General features: G+C 45.8%; 1 protein-coding gene and 1 long non-coding RNA gene across 5 annotated transcripts in view; one reads left to right on the forward strand and one right to left on the reverse strand.

Annotated features, from left to right (window-relative positions):
* LOC137337421 (phosphatase and actin regulator 1-like) overlaps positions 1 to 19,219 on the forward strand; it is a 413,191-nt gene that overhangs the window by 383,088 nt on the left and 10,884 nt on the right. For all 4 annotated transcript variants that reach the window (XM_068001737.1, XM_068001738.1, XM_068001739.1 and 1 more), the window contains 2 exons: positions 10,909 to 10,970; positions 18,203 to 18,343. In XM_068001737.1, the coding sequence (XP_067857838.1) occupies positions 10,909 to 10,970; positions 18,203 to 18,343 (203 nt within the window). The remainder of the gene's footprint in view (positions 1 to 10,908; positions 10,971 to 18,202; positions 18,344 to 19,219) is intronic.
* Positions 11,006 to 19,052, reverse strand: LOC137337483 (uncharacterized). Its single transcript, XR_010966606.1, has 3 exons — positions 18,539 to 19,052; positions 12,880 to 12,947; positions 11,006 to 11,738 (listed from the first exon to the last, which is right to left on the reverse strand). It is a non-coding gene; the product is annotated as an uncharacterized lncRNA (long non-coding RNA).

Consider the following 19,219-nt stretch of genomic DNA (forward strand, 5'->3'; position numbering starts at 1 on the left):
TCAGCCAGGTGAGCCGCTGTCTGCCCATGGGTGGTGGTTGTTGTTGTTCTTCCTCTTCCTCTTCCTCTTCCTCCTCATCACCATCATCATCTCCATGTGGGTGGCAGATGTGGACGGGGCCTCCTCCGTTGTGCCATGTTGTGCAGGGCACAACACACTACTATAATGCGACCCATTCTGTCTGGTGCTTATTGAAGCGATCAAGGAATCTAAATCGCACCTTGAGCAGCCCTATAGCATGCTCAATTGTAGATGTGGTGGCGCTGTGGCTGGCGTTATATCGACGCTGTTGCTCAGTGATTGGGTTCTTCAGAGGTGTCATGTGCAGGGGGTATCCCTTGTCCCCGAGGAGCCAGCCCTTAAGCATGTTCGGTGCATGGAAGAGGGGCGGGATGTTGGATTCCCAGAGGATGAAGGAATTTTGGCAGCTGCCAAGGAATCTGGCGCACACGTGAAAGAATCACAAACGAGCTGAGTGTTGATGGAGTGATAGCCCTTTCTGTTGATGAACAGTCCTGGCTCGTGTGGAGGTGCTCGGATTGCTATATGGGTGCAATCGATTGCACCCTGCACCTGTGGAAAGCCAGCCACAGAGTGGAAGCCCACTGCCCTCTCCGTCTGGGGTCGTCCATGGGGAAGCTGACATACTGTGAGGCCCTGCAAAACAAGCTGTTGGTGACCTGCCTTATGCACTTGTGTGCAGATGACTGAGAGACCCCGGCGATGTCCCCGGTGGCACTCTGGAATGATCCGGAGGCGAAGAAATTGAGGGCAGTGGTGACTTTGACAGCGACAGGTAATGAGATGCCGCTCGGCATGAAGGAGGCTGCAGATGTCTGTGACCACCTGGCGACTCACTCTGAGCCTCCGTATGCACTGCTTAGAGAGGTCCAGGAAGCTGAGCCTTGGTCTGTGGACCCTCTGGCGAGGGTAGTGCCTTCTGCGACGTCAGTCTCTCTGTTGTTGCCCTCTGTGCTCTTGTGCAGGTGCCTGTGGCGCAGCACTGTGTTGTGGAGCTCCAAGTGGCGGAAGTGCACGCCGTGCCTGGCGAGGATGGTGATGTTCCTCGTCCTCGGATGTACTGGTGAATGCAGCCATGGCGTCAGTTTGAGGGGGTCCGAAAAGTTGGTAAATATGTGTCAACAGACCAATTCTGAGTGGAAACCAAGAATTTTCAGTTTAAACACAAAGAACTCCCAGCCAAAAGTTTGTCTGAAAGAACTGAGTGCCATGCTGCAAAAACTCACCTTTTATCCCCATCTGTCAGACAAGCATTTCAATGTCCAACTGGCTGCCGACTGAAACACATCTCCTAAAACTCTGAGGCTGAGTGAAAATCAGTCCCCTGCCTCAATCACTATGAAATTAACTACTTCAAATACCTAAAGTATCTAACTAACTGTGTTAACTATCTTCCCGCCAGCTTTAATTGCCGGTGGGACCTCCGCATTCACGAGGCGCGCGCGCACTGACGTGTCTGTGGGAAACCCAGAAGTCAGAGGCTTCCGAACCCGCTCGGGATTTCCCCGATTTTCCGAGCCCCCAACGCACCCGCAATCTGATTTGAAAATCGGAACCATGTTTTCCTGATACATGTGGTCAGTGGGAATGGCCCCACCCCCACATTCTGAAACTCACCTCTCAGATATTTATCTCTAATTTCGTTACTCTTTGAAGTGTTTTGTTAAAGGAACAGATCGTAGGTACCTGTATGGCTTTAGTAAAAGCTAACCGCGTGTACTTTAGTCTGCAAATGTTACATGTTTTGTCACTGTTGTAAATCACACACATTTGCTGGTACCAACTACAGCATTAGACTTAGATTAAACCCTTAAATGCATTGTGTGTTTATCCAATGAGAATTCAGCTACCCACTTAGATAGTTGGTCTATAACGTTCAAGAAATAATGATAGAGGAAGCAAATGTACACATCCTTCCTGAAATGCTTCCTGAAAAGTAGGGAAAGCATTTACTTCACCTTTAAATGTCATGATACTCAGCCAACAGCTGAGTGGGTGATCACACCACATAGAGTGCTACTGAACCATAGAGAGCTGGAAGGCCCCAGGGTAAATCCCTCCTCTAAGCTGAGTTTACTGATTTCAGCCATGCCTATTTAGGAAGCTACAATTAGCCTCAGTGTCCCTGGGCTAGGGATGAGGGCAGTCAGACTGGTTTTCCCACTCCTGGGGCACGATTTTACCAGGGGTGCGGGTTCTCGGCGGGTTGGACAGCGGGCGCGTTTTCAACGCGCCGGTGAAATTAGTGGGTTTCCCGCACGATCGTAGCAGGCAACCCACTAATTGGAGCCACTTACCTGCTCCTCTGGGTTCCCCGCTGCTGATCTGCGCATCGGGCGGGCTGCACATGCGCAGTAAGATCTGTCAGCTGGAGGCGCTCTATTTAAAGGGGCAGTCCTCCACTGACAGATGCTGCCACAAACAGCAAAAATTACAGCATGGAGCAGCCCAGGGGGAAGGCTGCTCCCAGTTTAATGATGCCTCACCCCAGGTATCATTAGATGGGGTGAGGAGGAGGGGGAGGACAGAGATCTTCCACCCGGCGGGCGGGAGGAAGCGGCCTGCCTCTGCCACCAAGAAGGCCTGGCTCGAGGTGGCAGAGGAGGTCACCAGTGCCACCAACATATCGCCCACCTGCATACAATGCAGGAAGCGCTCCAATGACCTCAGTAGGTCAGCCACAGTGAGAACACGTAGTCTTTCCCCTACACTCCATCTGCCACAACACTGCCCCCACCCCACATCTCCTTCGGCACTGCCAACACTACTCTGTCACATCACCCCTCATACCCACTCAAACCTCATCCTCATCTTACCTGCACCTACTCACCTCGCCAGTACTCACCCCGCCACTACCACGCAACCCAATCCTCATACAATCTCATGGCTCTATCTCATACTCACCCTCTCGTGCATCTCTCTCACGGCCAGCCTCACTCAACCTGCCACCACCTGTGCTGCAGCCACAGGGCATGCATCACATATGTGCAGTAGGCAGCGTAAGGCAAACGTGTCGTGAGCATGAAGGGGATGCACAAGGGTGTTTGAGGGTTTGTCATGGTTGTTACTTCTATTGAATTTCAGAACAACTCACATCACACATTATATTGGCACCACTACTGCCATGTCTTCGCGAATCCTGTCCGGTTTGTGCAATAATGCCCGCTCCTGGGTATCCCTGTGAGGACCCACCACTGATGCCACCCAGTGTGTCACTGCAGAGTGGGTGTAGGTGTATTTGCAGGGCTCTTCTGCGCAGACGACTGAGAGACATCGGGGATGTCCCCGGTTGCAGCCTGGAAGGCTGTGGAGCAGAAGTTGTTGAGGGCAGTGGTGACTTTGACAGCGACAGGTAGGAAGATGGTGCACGGGCCAGCCAGGAGCAGCTCGGCATGAAAGAGGCTGCAGATGTCCACGGCTACATGTCGACTGACTCTGAGCCTCCGTGTGCACTGCTGCTCAGAGAGGTCCAGGAAGCTGAGCCTCGGTCTGTGGACCCTGTTGCGAGGGTAGTGCCCTCTGCGACGCATCTCTCTCTGCGGTAGCCCTCCCTCCTGCTGTACAGGTGGATGTGTCACAGCACTCTGTTGTGGAGCTCCACGTGTCAGAGGTGGATGGCGAGGCTGGTGATGCTGTTCGCCCTCCAAGGAGGTCATGACTGCAGCTACGGCGGCCCCCATCCGCAAGATGTACATCTGAGGGGGTCCGCAAGGTAGGTACATGTCTCCGGACCCCGGGGTAAGTGTGCAGGTTGGTGACTTCGACCATCAGGAGGAGGGTGGTGGAGGCCAAACTTTGTCCCAAGTGACAGAGCAGCCTCCTGCAATGGCTGAGGGTCTCTTCCCCCCCCCCCCCCCCCCCCCCCCACCTGTCAAATGGACCTTTGCAGCTGCCACAGGCTAACAGCTGCAACACGTCCATTTCAACTGGGACTCTTTCCCCCAGTGTGTGAAACAGTCCCATGTTTATCCAAAATCACACACAGTCCCTTAATCAGGTCAGTTAATGACCTGAACAAGCAAAGTAAATACACTCAAGTGGCATCCCGCTGGCTTTAATTGCCTGCGGGATTCCCACCAGCGGGGGCTGCGCGCGCACGCCGGCGCGTCATCGGGGAACCCGGAAGTGGGCGGGATCGAGGCGCGATCCGGTCCCGCACCTGGATTTTCGGGGCCCCCCCGCCGAGAACGCACCCGGTAGCGGGTGCTAAAATCGGGCCCCTGATCACCACCCAGTGACTCATTTTGGAAAGTACATATGTGTGCATGTCAGATGTGGAAAGGATCAGGTTCAGTTGTGACCCCCATGGTGACGTATCTGAGTGTTGTCACCACCTGGGCAACTGCACCATATCAGAGGAAGGGAGAAAATGGGGAACAAGTCAACATTGATTGTATGTATAAGAAGGGCTATAGGATGAACAGGCAGCAGGAAGCCATAAGATCAACAATCATTGATGAGTTTTCAGGCAAATGTGCACTGAGGAGCTTTAAGGTTGGCATGTAGAAAGGGATTAGCCAGTGTAGGTGATCAACTGTCCACTTGTCTCTGGGACATAGGTTCAAATCCAGCAAAGATTGCTAAATGAGTTACATAGAGTATACAGCACAAAAACAGGCCATTCGGTCCAACTGGTCTATGCCGGCATTTATGCTGCACATAAACCTCCTCGCTTCCTACTTCATCTAACCAGATCAGCATACCCTTCTATTCCTTTCTTCCTCATGTGCTTATCCAGCTTCTCTTTAAATGCATCTATGCTATTTGCCTTAACTACTCCTTGTGGTAGCGCATTCCACATTCTTACCACTCTTTGGGTAAAGAAGTTTCTCCTGAATTCCCTATTGGATTTATTAGTGACTATCTTATATTTATGACCTCTAGTTTTGGCTCCCCCACAAGTGGAAACATTTTCGTCACGTCTACCCTATCAAACCCTTTCGTTACCTTAAAGACCTCTATCAGGTCACCCCTCAGTCTTCTCCTTTCCAGAGAAAAGAGCCCCAGCCTGTTCAACCTTTCCTGATAAGGATATCCTCTCAGTTCTGGTATCATCCTTGTGAATGTTTTTTGCACCTTCTCCAATGCCTCTACATCCTTTTTATAATATAGAGACAGAACTGTGCACAGTACTCTAAGTGTGGTCTAACCAAGATTCTATACAAGTTTAACATAACTTCTCTGCTTTTCAATTCTATCCCTTTAGAAATGAACCCCTGCTTTGCCTTTTTTATGGCCTTATTAACCTGCATCGCTACTTTTAGCGAATTAAGTTCTCCCCTGTTCCAACTGCAAAGGTCATAAGTCAGTGGCACTTACGCTGCATCCTGGAGACAACTTGAGACCTGCCTCTTTATCACCCATGGTGCTCAGCAGTACTGATGCTCCATTTGGCTCTGGGCATGTGTTCTTAAAGCCTGCCGAGTTACAGCATGTTTTCGGGCCTGGAATTCAACAAGCTATTCGAGAATAACCGTGACAGTAGCAACTTGCATTGACATCATGCCTTTAATGTAGTAAAATGTGCAGTCACTGTTGTTGTAAAGGCAAACACAACAGCCAATTTGTGCAGCCTGGTCCCAAAAACTGCAGTGATATGAAGACTAGTTAATCTATTTTGGTGATGTTGGTTGAGGGATGAATGTTGGCCAGGACACCAGAAGAACTCTCCTGCTCTTCTTTGAAAAAGTCCCTTGGAGTCTTTTACATCCACTTGAACAGCTGAATGGGCTATGGTTTAACATGTCATCTGAAAGACAACATCTCTGACAATACAGCACTCTCTCAATACTGCACTTGAATGTCAGTCTAGATTATGTGCTCAAGTTCTGGAGTGAAGTTTGAACCACAATGTTCTAACTGAGTAGGGCACAAGGGAGAGTGCTTCCACTGAGCTAAGCTGACACTCTCAATGTTAAAGGAAACAAGGAAATATTCAGATATAGCCTTATCAGTAATAGAAGGCAAGGCAGCACGAGATGGTGAGGTTGAGAGGATGACTGTGAGTGAGAAAGGCTGGGTGAGGACAGGAGTGTAAAGAAATCGGAAGTGCGGGAGTTGGAGGAATTTAGGTTCAGGTTTATTTATTGATGATGAATCACTCTGTTCAGAATCTAAGTGGAGGGGAGTAGATTTCAGTGAGGAAGTTGCTGGGCGATTTGAGAGGCTGGTACACAGTTAGGAGTTTGAAGGAGAAATGGCAGAGATTGAGGTGCTCAAGGAAGAGAACATGCCAGGGAAGTAGTGGGGCCTAACAATGAGAGCAACATTGCTGCTAAAACAGGCTGCCTCGGTGAGAGAGAGGGAGTCACCATTAATGAACCAAATTTCAGGCAGGCGCAGGATTTTTATAGGTTAATCCAGGATGTGGTTTTGGGTAGTTACAGTCTTATTCACAAAGTAGTGCACATTTTGAAGTGCCGTGCAGAGTGAAAATGTAATGGGAGTTAGAGGAGGCACAGGGAAGTTGAGAGGGGGACAAGGAGAAGATTGGAGCGGCTTTCCCCCAAAGAGTGGGGGAGGGGGTGGGCAGGGGTTGCTCTGGGAAGAAGGAATGATTTGGGAGAGCAAACACGGGAGTTGCAGTGGAGGATGTCTAGGATAGAGCAGAAGGAAGCTGTGGGCCCATTCAGGAGGAGCTCAATCCTAGGACAGCAGCAGGACAAGTGGTCAGTGGAAGAATAGCATGGGTTGGGGCATGAGGTGGTAAGATGGATAAGTGGGAGGGATTGATAACAGGAACCAAGAAAGGGGAGGCAAGAGGATAAGGGAGGACTGGAGTCAGTTGACAGGAAAACATCTAACACTTTTAATCTATATATTTCAGCTTTATAAAAGTTTCTTCAGTGACAAAAAAGGCAAAGAGAAACCCCAGTGGCTGCATAATAAATACAGAACAGGAAACTGAGTCTGTGGCCAAGTAATGGAGTGGCACGACACTCCAACCTCGGTTTGATGGCTGACAAAGTGGAAAAAGGTGCAGAATGAGGTGCCCTGTTTGTCACTCCCGGGTACTCTGCCATAGAACAGCATTGCAGCATGCCTGCAAAGAGGGGAAGCAGAGAACTTGAGGACATGGCTGACCGTTAGTACCACAGGCAGTGCCAGCCTTACGGTGCTTGTTAGTTGCAGGTGTTCTTGCAACATAAGGCAAATCTCTGTCACTGCCTCCCAAGTGATTTGGAGTATCTACAGGCAGAACATCTTTGACAAATCCAGGTAGGAGTGCCTCTGCCTGTCAAGTGGGTGTGAGGGTGTTGCTAGGTGGGCGGAGTGTGCTTCTGGTCTAGCCTTACCTGCTGGTAGCCCTTTTACCTTTCTCCTTTTCTTTCTCCAAAAAAAACTAGAATTTGGATCGCACTGCGCCTGTTTTCCTAGCATGTGGCGCTCATTCTGCGCCAGAAGTGCTCCATCCGCCATATTGGAGAAGGCTCCTCCATAGGCATTTAATAGGAATTAGCCCCCTTTGTGAGACGCTTAGACTATTATATAATTTTTTTTATTCATTCATGGGATGTGGGCGTCGCTGGCAAGGCCAGCATTTATTGTCCATCCCTAATTGCCCTTGAGAAGGTGGTGGTGAGCCGCCTTCTTAAACTGCTGCAGTCCATGTGCTGAAGGTTCTCCCACAGTGCTGTTAGGAAGGGAGTTCCAGGATTTCGACCCAGCGGCGATGAAGGAATGGCGATATATTTCCAACTCAGGATAGTGTGTGACCTGGAGGGGAATGTGCAGGTGGTGTTGTTCCCATGTGCCTGCTGCCCTCTAAGTGGTAGAGGTCGCAGGTTTGGGAGGTGCTATCGAAGAAACCTTGGCGAGTTGCTGTAGTGCATCTTGTGGATGGTACACACTGCAGCCACGGTGCGCCAGTGGTGGAGGGAGTGAACGTTTAGGGTGGTGGATGGGGTGCCAATCAAGCGGACTGCTTTGTCCTGGATGGTGTCGAGCTTCTTGAGCGTTGTTGGAGCTGCACTCATCGAGGTAAGTGGAGAGTATTCCATCACACTCCTGACTTGTGCCTTGTAGATGGTGGAAAGGCTTTGGGGAGTCAGGAGGTGAGTCACTCGCCGCAGAATACCCAACCTCTGACCTGCTCTTGTAGCCACAGTATTTATGTGGCTGGTCCAGTTTAGTTTCTGGTCAATGGCGATCCCCAGGATGTTGGCGGTGGGGGATTCGGCGATGGTAATGTCATTGAATGTCAAGGGGAGGTGGTTAGACTCTCTCTTGTTGGAGATGGCCACTGCCTGGCACTTGTCTGGCGTGAATGTTACTTGCCACCAATCAGTCCAAGCCTGGGTGTTGTCCAGGTCTTGCTGCATGCGGGCATGGACTGCTTCATTATCTGAGGGGTTGCGAAGGGAACTGAACACTGTGCAATCATCAGAACATCCCCACTTCTGACCTTATGATGGAGGGAAGGTCATTGATGAAGCAGCTGAAGATGGTTGGGCCTAGGACACTGCCCTGAGGAACTCCTGCAGCGATGTCCTGGGGCTGAGATGATTGGCCTCCAACAACCACTACCATCTTCCTTTGTGCTAGGCATGACTCCAGCCACTGGAGAGATTTTCCCCTGATTCCCATTGACTTCAATTTTACTAGGGCTCCTTGGTGCCACACTCGGTCAAATGCTGCCTTGATGTCAAGGGCAGTCACTCTCACCTCACCTCTGGAATTCAGCTCTTTTGTCCATTTTTGGACCAAGGCTGTAATGAGGTCTGGAGCCGAGTGGTCCTGGTGGAACCCAAACTGAGCATCGGTGAGCAGATTATTGGTGTAAGTGCCGCTTGATAGCACTGTCGACGACACCTTCTATTGCTTTGCTGATGATTGAGAGTCGACTGATGGGGCGGTGATTGGCCGGATTGGATTTGTCCTGCTTTTTCTGGACAGGACATACCTGGGCAATTTTTGCACTTTGTCACTGTACTGGAACAGCTTGGCTAGTTCTGAAGCACAAGTCTTCAGCCGCGATGTTGTCGGGGCCCAGAGCCTTTGCTGTAACCAGTGCACTCAGCTGTTTCTTGATATCACATGGAGTGAATTGAATTGGCTGAAGACTGGCTTCTGTATTGGTGGGGATATCGGGAGGAGGCCGAGATGGATCATCCACTTGGCACATCTGGCTGAAGATCGTTGCAAATGCTTCAGCCTTGTCTTTTGCACTCACGTGCTGGACTCTGCCATCATTGAGGATGGGAATGTTCACGGAGCCTCCTCCTCCCGTTAGTTGTTTAACTGTCCGCCACCATTCATGACTGGATGTGGCAGGACTGCAGAGCTTTGATCTGATCCGTTGGTTGTGGGATCATTTAGCTCTGTCTATGGCATGTTGCTTCCACTGTTTAGCATGCATGTAGTTCTGTGTTTTAGCTTCACCAGGTTGGCACCTCATTTTTAGGTATGCCTGGTCCATCTCCTGGCATGCTCTTCTACACTCCTCATTGAAACAGGGTTGATCCTTGGACCATTATTAAAACAGTTTATTAATACAGTTAAATTATCATTGTAACTTGTCTGTCCCTTTAAGAGCTTGGTGCCACACGCATGGTTTTCTCTACCCCTCATATATAATAGACTTGTTCTGAACCACATCTGCAGATTTTTTCCTCTCATCATCTGCAGCAGGAAAGGGTCTCGATTCCGTATGTGATTGACGAGCTTTCATTAAAAGTCCAGCCTTTGAGGGCCAGATTGCCAGAGCTCAGAGTCTACAATAGCCTATAGGCCACAGTTAGGACACCCTTGACTTAAATAAATACTATATATTGCTGATTAAGCATAAAGTCCCAGTTTAGTTTTCCATTCATTCGCATTCTGATTCAATCATAACATTTGTAGGTGAATTTAGTGAAGCGTTTAGCAGAAACTGTCCATGTTTCCTAAGACAGCCAGTTTCACATACAACTTCAACACTGCTGCTTTATAACTAACAGCTCACCATTCCAACTTTCACATATGTGTGTTGTGAAAGATAGCTGATGCAACACTGGGTATAGTGGTTTGGATGTGGACTTTACACTGCTCTGCATGCCTCAAGCTGAATGAGGTTATTTGGATTTTTTGAAATATGCATAGACTGCCCATGCCTCAATCTTCAGACCCCACCATGTGAATGTGGAGGTTGGAATGGACATGTTAGTCTGTTGAAGGGTAAGATTGACCACTGTGCCTTGACTGAGCATAAACAGACATCTATCATTTTATATCGGTTGCCCTAAAGTCCATGAGACAGCAGGAAATCCCGAGGGTTGAAACACACTGATAGATGACAGCTTTTGAAAAGAAGAGATTAATATTGTGCAATGAAGGTTCACTAGATCAATCCCTGGGATGAGAGGGTTGTCCAATGAAGAGAGATTGAATAGATTGGACCTATACTCTCTGGAGTTTAGAAGAATGAGAGGTGATCTCATTGAAACACACAACATTATGAGGGGGCTTGACAGGATAGAGGCTGAGAGATTGTTTCCCCTGGCTGGAGAGTCTAGAACTAGGGGGCATAGTCTCAGGATATGGGGTCGGCCGTTCAAGTCTGACATGAGGAGGAATTTCTTCACTCAGAGGGTTGTGAATCTTTGGAATCCTCTACCCCAGAGGGCTGTGGATGCTGAGTCGTTGAGTATATTCAAGGCTGAGATCGGTAGATTTTTGGACTCTAGGGAAATCAAGGGATATGGGGATCGGGCAGGAAAGTGGAGTTGAGGTCAAAGATCAGCCATGACCTGATCGAATGGCGGAGCAGGTTCAGGGGACTTAATGGCCTACTCCTGTTCCTATTTCTAATATTAATTGATTTTTGTTTAACTTACGTATCAGATCTGCAGTATTTCAGCCAATGCGTTTTGCACATGATGAAGACAATTTATTGATTCCTCTCTTTAGCAAGAAATGAGCAAGAAGAAGAAGAGGAAAAGCGAGAAATTAAAAGACGGCTGACACGAAAGGTAAGTGTTGGTGATTTAATTTGGATCAGATGGTGCAGAAGCAATGAACATAACAGAGGCAGTGTTATTAACGGTATGAAGGGTGATGTTCCACTGAGTAATACTGACAAACACTTCTTTAATTTTTACGTTCTTTTCTACTTTGCTATCAACATTCAACTGCACAGATTGAAGGAAAGATTTGAACAAGTGCTCTTCAGTAATTCCAGTCTAACTCTTTTAATTAAATTAAAGATTTTATGAGGTCACACTGCCAGCAGGGAGCCTCAGTAAGAAAATTGTGCAACCTTTCAATGTGCATTGGCTTCAGGCAAAGCTCCCATCAGCCATGTGGACCTGCACAACGACCCCATACACTTTGTGGAAAATTTCACAGTATCATACTCGAGCAGTTTCTTCAGTGGTTCAGTCCAGACACGTTCTTAAATTTAAGTTAAATGTCAAAAAAACAGCAAGCTAAATTGTACAAAAATAAACATATTACTGTTACTATCCGTGATATGCATTAATAACAAAAACAATTAAGTACAGAGGCGATTAATTGTTCAATAGCTCTTAAACCTATGAAAAGAATGGGCTACATAAGAGATTGAGAAAGAGAGTCCCACTGTGGCTCAGCGTGAGCAAGAAAAGATCAATCACAAAGGGTCAGTTGACATCCCTGCTGCACACCTTGGGGATGAAGGATTATGTGTTGTGTTCAGTTATTCGCTGGGAGCTCGGAGTGTATCATATTGCTGCTGCTGCCAGTAATCCAGGATGTAAAGCCTGGGTGCAGAACATAAAGAGATAAAAGTAAAATCCTGCAGAGATCCTGATTCAGTGATGTGGAATCGCTTTGTAAAGTGACATTCCAAAGCTGTTCAATAGCTCCTGTGACTGATCTTATGTATTGTTGAATTTGTGAAATTAGACACTGTAAAATTACACATTGGGCAAACCTAAAGGCAGCATTGATGCAGCCCAGTAAGTCAAACCCTAGTTTATCTATTTTTATAATATAGGTGAACTACAAGGTTGATATAAATACTGGAAAAGAAAGAATATAAAATCATACAGGGAAAGGGCAGGGAAATGGGATTTCATATGATGACTGCAGCTGAAGAACTAGCACTGACATAAGCACGTTTGATCGAATGGCCTCTTTCTGTGCTGTAATTTCTGCAACATTCTGATTCTACATGCCGCTGTAAAACATGTCAGTAACAATCACACACACAGTATCATATTTGTAATTTCCTGACAGTACATTGCAGAAAAGCCTCTGATAGCAGATTTATATTAAAAAAGATCAATTTGTGTTCACTGTCCATTATTTAGTTATAAATTGCCTAAAGTGTAGTGGGAATATTTGGCATTGATTTTGTGCACCTAGACTATATTTATTTTATTCCTCTATTTCATTCTTTCGGCCTTCATTGACATTACATTTAGCAGGAAATTCTACTTAATGGAATTTGATGCAAATTTATTCCAACCAACACAATTTGTAAAATCAAGTTTATTAAAGTGAAATACTCTAAATTATATAATAATATATAAAGTGGAATTATAGTATATGTAATAATATAAAATGAATGGCATAAAGTATATAATTCTTAGCTCCATGTGATTAAATGAAAATAATACCATATTAAATAAAATTATCTTTTACATTTAGAAAAAGTTATTAAAACCAAGGGCGTGCCTTCTCCATCAGGCCCCTATGGCCCAGTGTGGGAATGCTGCCTGTTACAGAGACTATTAAGATGGACAGACCAGTTGGTACCACCAGCAGTTGATCAAAGCTGCTGCTGGGGGATATCAAGCCCATAAAAATAACTAGCATTCGAGGAAAGTCATCTGATCAGAGCGAAGCAAGTTTATTTTTAGAAAAACCCACTGCTACCCAGCGACACAGACATCTTACCTGAGACTGCGGCAAATGGATGGATGATTTTAGATAATCACATATTTCACAAGGGGCACAGACTCCAGCTGAGTAAAGAGGAGATTAACAGACAATTTAAATTTAAGTACTTCACACAGAGCACATGAATGCGTGGAACAGGGTACTCAGGGAGATAGATACTGTCAGTAAATTCAAGAGGGAGTTGGCTGTTTTTTTTGACAAACAAAGCAATTGATGAATATGAGACTTAAAGGATAATTGGATGTTAATGGATGGAAAATTGCGGGCTGCTTACTCACCATTTCCCTATATGCGCAACTGGCGGACGAGGTTCTATGCTGGCAGTACATACTTGGAAAATTCAGCCGTTAGAGTATACTATGTGGTTTTCATACTGTAGAACTGGATTGCAAAAGTCTCTTCCAGCCCTGTACATTCCCAAGTTCACCTAACACACCATGGGTTCAGATGACATTAAATAAATTGGTAAAGCTTCACTTTGGTGGTTTTATTATACCAGCTGAAGCACTCGATCTGTTAATGCTTTGCAATACTCTCCAGCCAGTGTTCTATTTTATATCTAATTGCCACTCAATCATAATCACGGGACTAAACAAGTGCACGGGGAATCTGAAATTATAATCTGTTTTATTTTAATGTGCAATTAATAATTGGTCTGTGGATTTTGATTGTGTCATCATCATCTAAAATATTTTAAAGTTTGCTCCAGTAAAATGTTGACATTCAGCATTTCCAAAATGTGAAAAATGAGGGAAGTGTTCAGCATGCAAATTATTTATTTATTGCACAAAAAGTGTAATGTGAGTCTACACTTTAAATGCTTGTGGGCACCACTCGGGAGTTTCAGGGAGACTTGGGTCCAAGAACTGCCAAAAACAGGCTAAACAGAAAACTCCATGCAGTGCTGCCATATTATGTCAGTTGAGAAACTAGCTGCTACATAAACTTGTGCAAAGCAAGTGTCTGATTCTTGTCAGAACTCTTATTAAATTGGGACAAAAATAACTTAATTTGTAGAGTTAAATGCAATCAATGTGATGACCTAATAATATTGAGGAATGTGGCATTGTCCTTAATTTTAGCATTATAAACATGTGCAGGCTGGGAATCAAGTGCACTGATCTCCACCCAAATTAAGCTCCCTTCAGTGAAGCTTTGCACCAGGAGTAAATCATAAAACTTACGCCATCATAGTGCGGCACAGGGCTGCGTAAGTGATGTCTTTGTGGATCAATAACATGGGGGCCCTTTTTGTACTGTTATTGTTAATATAAGGAGATGCTTCCAAACCAGCATGAAAAATGGGTTAAATTCCATTGAGGAAAACAAAAATTTGTGTTATTTTATATTAATGTCGATTTCTGACCCTAATTTTCTCATTTAATTCTGCTTGTTATTTAAACACTAAAATGTAAGCAAAGCATTTTAGAAAAAAACAGGGGAGCCATCAAAGTCTAATTAATTTAATGAGAACTGCTTCAGAGCTATTGGGGTAGATTATCATCGTTACTGCCTGGGTGTTAAACAGCACCTAGGAGGAGCGCAAAAAAGGAAAATCTGACGGGGCAGATTGCACACGGGTAACAGAACCCGCATGATTTTCCATCCAAAGATCATGGTTGCCCACCAGGTTCTCCTGTCTTCTTTGAAAGGTGGTAAAGACCACACCGTCAGACCAAAGTCTATAGGCGAGAACTAATAGATTTATTTACAAATAGAATAACATACAGAAGAAGGAAGACACATCAAATTACTTATAAGTGGCGGAAGGCGGGAAGTGGTGTTCCACAGGGATGGTGCTGGGACCATGGCGGTTCACCATTTACATAAACGATTTGGACTCAAGAATTGGAAGTACAATTTCAAAATTTGCAGATGACACCAAATTGGGAGCTATAGTTAATACTGAAGAAGACTGCGACAAAATACAGGAAAACGTTAATAAACTTGCAGAATGGGAATGCAAATGAATTTCAATATAGATAAATGTGAGGTGGTGTACGTTGGTAGGAAGAATAAGGAGGCCGCATACTACTTGGAAAATACGAGTCTCAATGGGGTAGAGGAGCAAAGGGATCTAGGGGCGCGCATTCACAAATCATTAAAAGTAGCAATGCAAGTTAATAAGGCCATAAAAAATACAAACAAAGAACATAAGAAATAGGAGCAGGAGTAGGCCACATGGCCCCTCGAGCCTGCTCTGCCATTCATTCAGACTATGGCCGATCTTCAACCTGAACTCCACTTTCCTGCCTGATCCCCATTTCCCTTGATTTCCCTAGAGTCAAAAAATCTATCTTTCTAAGCCTTGAATATACTCAATGACTCAGCATCCATAGCCCTCTGGGGTAGAGAATTCCAAAGATTCACAACCCTCTGAGTGAAGAAATTCCTCCTCATCTCAGTCTTAAGTGGCCGACCCCTTATCCTGCAACTATACCCTCTTGTTCTAGACTCTCAGGGGAAACAACCTCTCAGCCTCTACCATATGAAGCCCCCTCAGAATCTTATATGTTTCAATGAGATCACCTCTCATTCTTCTAAACTCCAGAGATTATAGGCCCATTCTACTCAACCTCTCCTCATAGGACAACCCTCTCATTCCACGAATCAATCTAGTGAACCTTCATTGCACCGCCTCTAAGGCAAGTATATCCTTCCTTTGATAAGGAGACCAAAACTGTACACAGTACTCCAGGTGAGGTCTCACCAAAGCCCTGTACAATTGTAGTAAGACTTCCTTACTCTTATACTCCAACCCCCTTGCATAGCCTTCTTAATTGCTTGCTGTACCTGCACACTAACATCTTGTGTTTCTTGTACCAGGACACCCAAGTCTCTCTGCACACCAACATTTAATAGTTTTTTACCATTTAAAAAATATTCTGTTCTACCAAAGTGAATTAACCTCACATTTCCCCACATTATACTCATTCTGTCACCTTCTTGCCCACTCACCTAACCTGTCTATATCCCTTTGCACACTCTTTGGGCTCAATTTTGAAATGGTGGCGGGTTGGCAGCGGGTGGGGGGGTAAAGGTGCGCGTGGCAAACCCAAATTTTTAAAAAACGTACCTTTTCTGACCCGATCGCGATGTAATTGATGGTGATTAAAGTTGTTTCTGGGTCTTGCACCCGGCAGCCAGCCTGATTGACAGTCTGACTGCCGACAGGAGCTGCAACGCCGAGGGTCGGGGCAGGGGGAGAGAAAGAGACCGAGACGTCAGCCAGTGCTGGAACAGAGAGTGGAGGACGCTGACGATCGGTGGGTGGGGAGAGGGGAAGATTCGGGGGGGTGAGGGGAAGATTGGGTGGGAGAGGAAGAGATCGAAGAGGGACATTGGTGGCGGGGGGGGGGGGGGGGGGGAGATCGGAGTGGGACATTGGTGGGGGGGGAGATCGGAGAGGGATATCAGAGAGGGAGACATCGGAGGTTGAGAGGGAGACATCGGAGCAGGTTGGAAAGGTAGGTTTATTTTGTTTTTTAAACTTTATGCAATGGTTTTTTATTTAATTTATTTAGTTTATTTTTGCCTGATCCGGCCCTTCACGTGAATCCAAAGCCGTGGGAAAGCCACCCAGTTAAGTTTTAAATCGTTTCAACCATCTACTACATCAGAAGTAAAGTGCCTTAAGTACCTCAATGAGGTACATTTGGTTCTTTAACTATCATCCCGCCGGCTTTAATTGATGGCGGGACTTCCGGATTCAGGAAGCACACGCGCACACAGGTGCGGCTGTGGGGAACTCGTAAGTCGGTGGGTTGGAGCTGGCTTCCAAACCTGCTCGGGATTTTCGCCATTTTCGCAGCTCCCAACGCACCCGTAATTTGATTTTAAAATTGAGCTCTTTGTGTCCTCCTCACAGCTCACTTTCCCACCTAGCTTTGTATCGTCAGCAAACTTGGATACATGACATTTGGTCCCTTCATCTAAGTCATTAATATGGATGGTATAGAAAGCACTGGGGTTCATTTCTATAGGAATAGAATTGAAAAGCATGGAAGTTATGTTAAACTTGTATCGAACCTTGGTTAGACCACACTTCAACTACTCTGTACAGTTCTGGACTCCATATAACAAAAGGATATAGAGGCACTGGAGAAAATGCAAAAAAGATTTACATGGATGATAGCAGAACTGCGACGTTATAACTATCAGGAAAGGCTGAACAGGTTGGAGATCTTCTCTCTAGAAAAGAGAAGGCTGAGAGATGACCTGCTGGTGGTCTTTAAGATTATGAAGGGGTTTGATAGGGTTGACGGAAAGAAGATGTTTCCACTTGGGATTTCAAAACTAAGGGGCATAAATATAAGATAGTCACTAATAAATCCAATAGGGAATTGAGGAGAAACGTCTTCACCCAGAGAGTGGTTAGAATGTGGAACTTGCTACCACATGGAGTAGTTGAGGCGATTAGCATAGATGCATTTAAGAGGAAGTTAGATAAACACATGAGGGAGAAAGGAATAGAAGGATATGCTGATAGGGTTAGATGAAGTAGGATGAGAGGAGGCTCATATGGAGCATAAACACCGGCATAGACCAGTTGGGCCGAATGGCCTGTTTCCGTGCTATAAATTCTATGTAATTCTATGTAATAGTTAACATCCCAAGTGCGGCTTTGCATCTTTTTGCCTGAAGAGACCTATAGAAAATCATGGGGAACAGGCCTGTGATTTCCCACTTTGCGTTCCATGGTCCATGTCAGGGGCGCATTCTTAAAATTGGCCCATCAGAGATGAAGCAGTAAAATACCCAAGTATTACAGCAGCCTCCAGCCCTCAGGATCAGCAACAGAGCAAAACAAAAGTACAATGTACCGGTCGGTCTATAGGGCTGGAGGTGAATTCTGAATTAAGTCCAGGACTGTAAGACTTATGAAACGCTGCACTAATTCACATCTAACAAAGAATTATTTTTGAGAAACAAATCACTATGGTGGTAATATTATGGCTCTGTGCTGTCAGGAGGGACCCTTTCCCACATCAGTGTAAAGCGGAAAATTCAGACGTGCACTGCCCACCGTTTTCCTCGCCGTCCTCGTAGGCAGTGTGTACTTGAATTTCTGACTTGTGCTGATGGCAGGTGAAGCTCTTTGCCATCATTGCCATGTATCAGAGTTAATGGGTAGAAATGCCTACCCTGAAATGTGACCTGACTATCCATATGTCGGTAAGATTACTGACCTGCAAGTAACCCTATACTGTTCGAAGTGACTAAATGGGGGCCTGTCTGAGCCACCTCTATCTACTAGTAACAGAAAAGGTAACAAATTGTCTTCTAAATCTTTTTCAATCTCAATTTTTGTTTTTTCTAGCTTAGCCAAAGGCCTACTGTGGAGGAGCTGAGGGAGAGAAAAATCCTTATCCGTTTCAGTGACTATGTGGAGGTGGCTGAGGCCCAGGATTATGACAGACGTGCAGACAAGCCATGGACAAGGCTAACAGCTGCTGACAAAGTAAGATGTCAGGGACAAACATTCAGAAATATTGGAATGGTACAAGTATTGAGAATGTTGTTTTGACCAGTTGGATGTCTGACATGCGCAGAAACCCATTACCAAACCAAACTACTGAGAAATTCACACAGGTAAATTTCTTGTTACCTGAAGTGGAGTACATACTCACTCACCTTAATGAGAAATACCACTTACCGCAGAGGGCTCTTTTCAGGTTGGCAGAACCAAGGCATGGGGTGAATGAATCATATCCTCCTGATCATCGCATAAACATACGCTATACCCATTGAATCGTAGTTCTACTGGTTTGAGACTCAGACTTTTAGAAGCAATTGCTTTTCTCTCTGCAATCCAATTATGGTAGGTGCAAAACTCTCATGCTTGGCCTTTAGGTAACACCTTCCAGCACCTGTAATCACAGATCTCGAGTTTCTCATTAGCTGTACAATAAGCATCTACCTTCAGTGAGGACTTATGCAAAGCCTTGACATTTTAGATGCCCAATTCCAATGATGGATGCCAGGCCTACACTTCTCCAGAAGCTTAATACAGGGACTCCTGGATATGGGACAAACCTGGCATGGACCTATTGGGCAGAATGGCCTGTTCCTGTGCTGTACATTAAGAACATAAAAAATAGGAGCAGGAGTAGGACATACGGCCCCTCAACCCTGCTCCTCCATTCAATAAGATCATGGCTGATCTTTGACCTAAACTCCAATTTCCCGCCCAATCCCCATATCCCTTGATTCCCCTAGAGTCCAGAAATCTATCTATCTCAGCCTGGAATATACTCAACATCTCAGCATCCACAGTTCTCTGGGGTAGATAATTCCAAAGATTCACAATCCTCTAAGAGAAGAAATTCCTTCTCAT

This window comes from Heptranchias perlo, chromosome 2 (genome assembly GCF_035084215.1).
Source record: "Heptranchias perlo isolate sHepPer1 chromosome 2, sHepPer1.hap1, whole genome shotgun sequence".
Taxonomy (NCBI): domain Eukaryota; kingdom Metazoa; phylum Chordata; class Chondrichthyes; order Hexanchiformes; family Hexanchidae; genus Heptranchias; species Heptranchias perlo.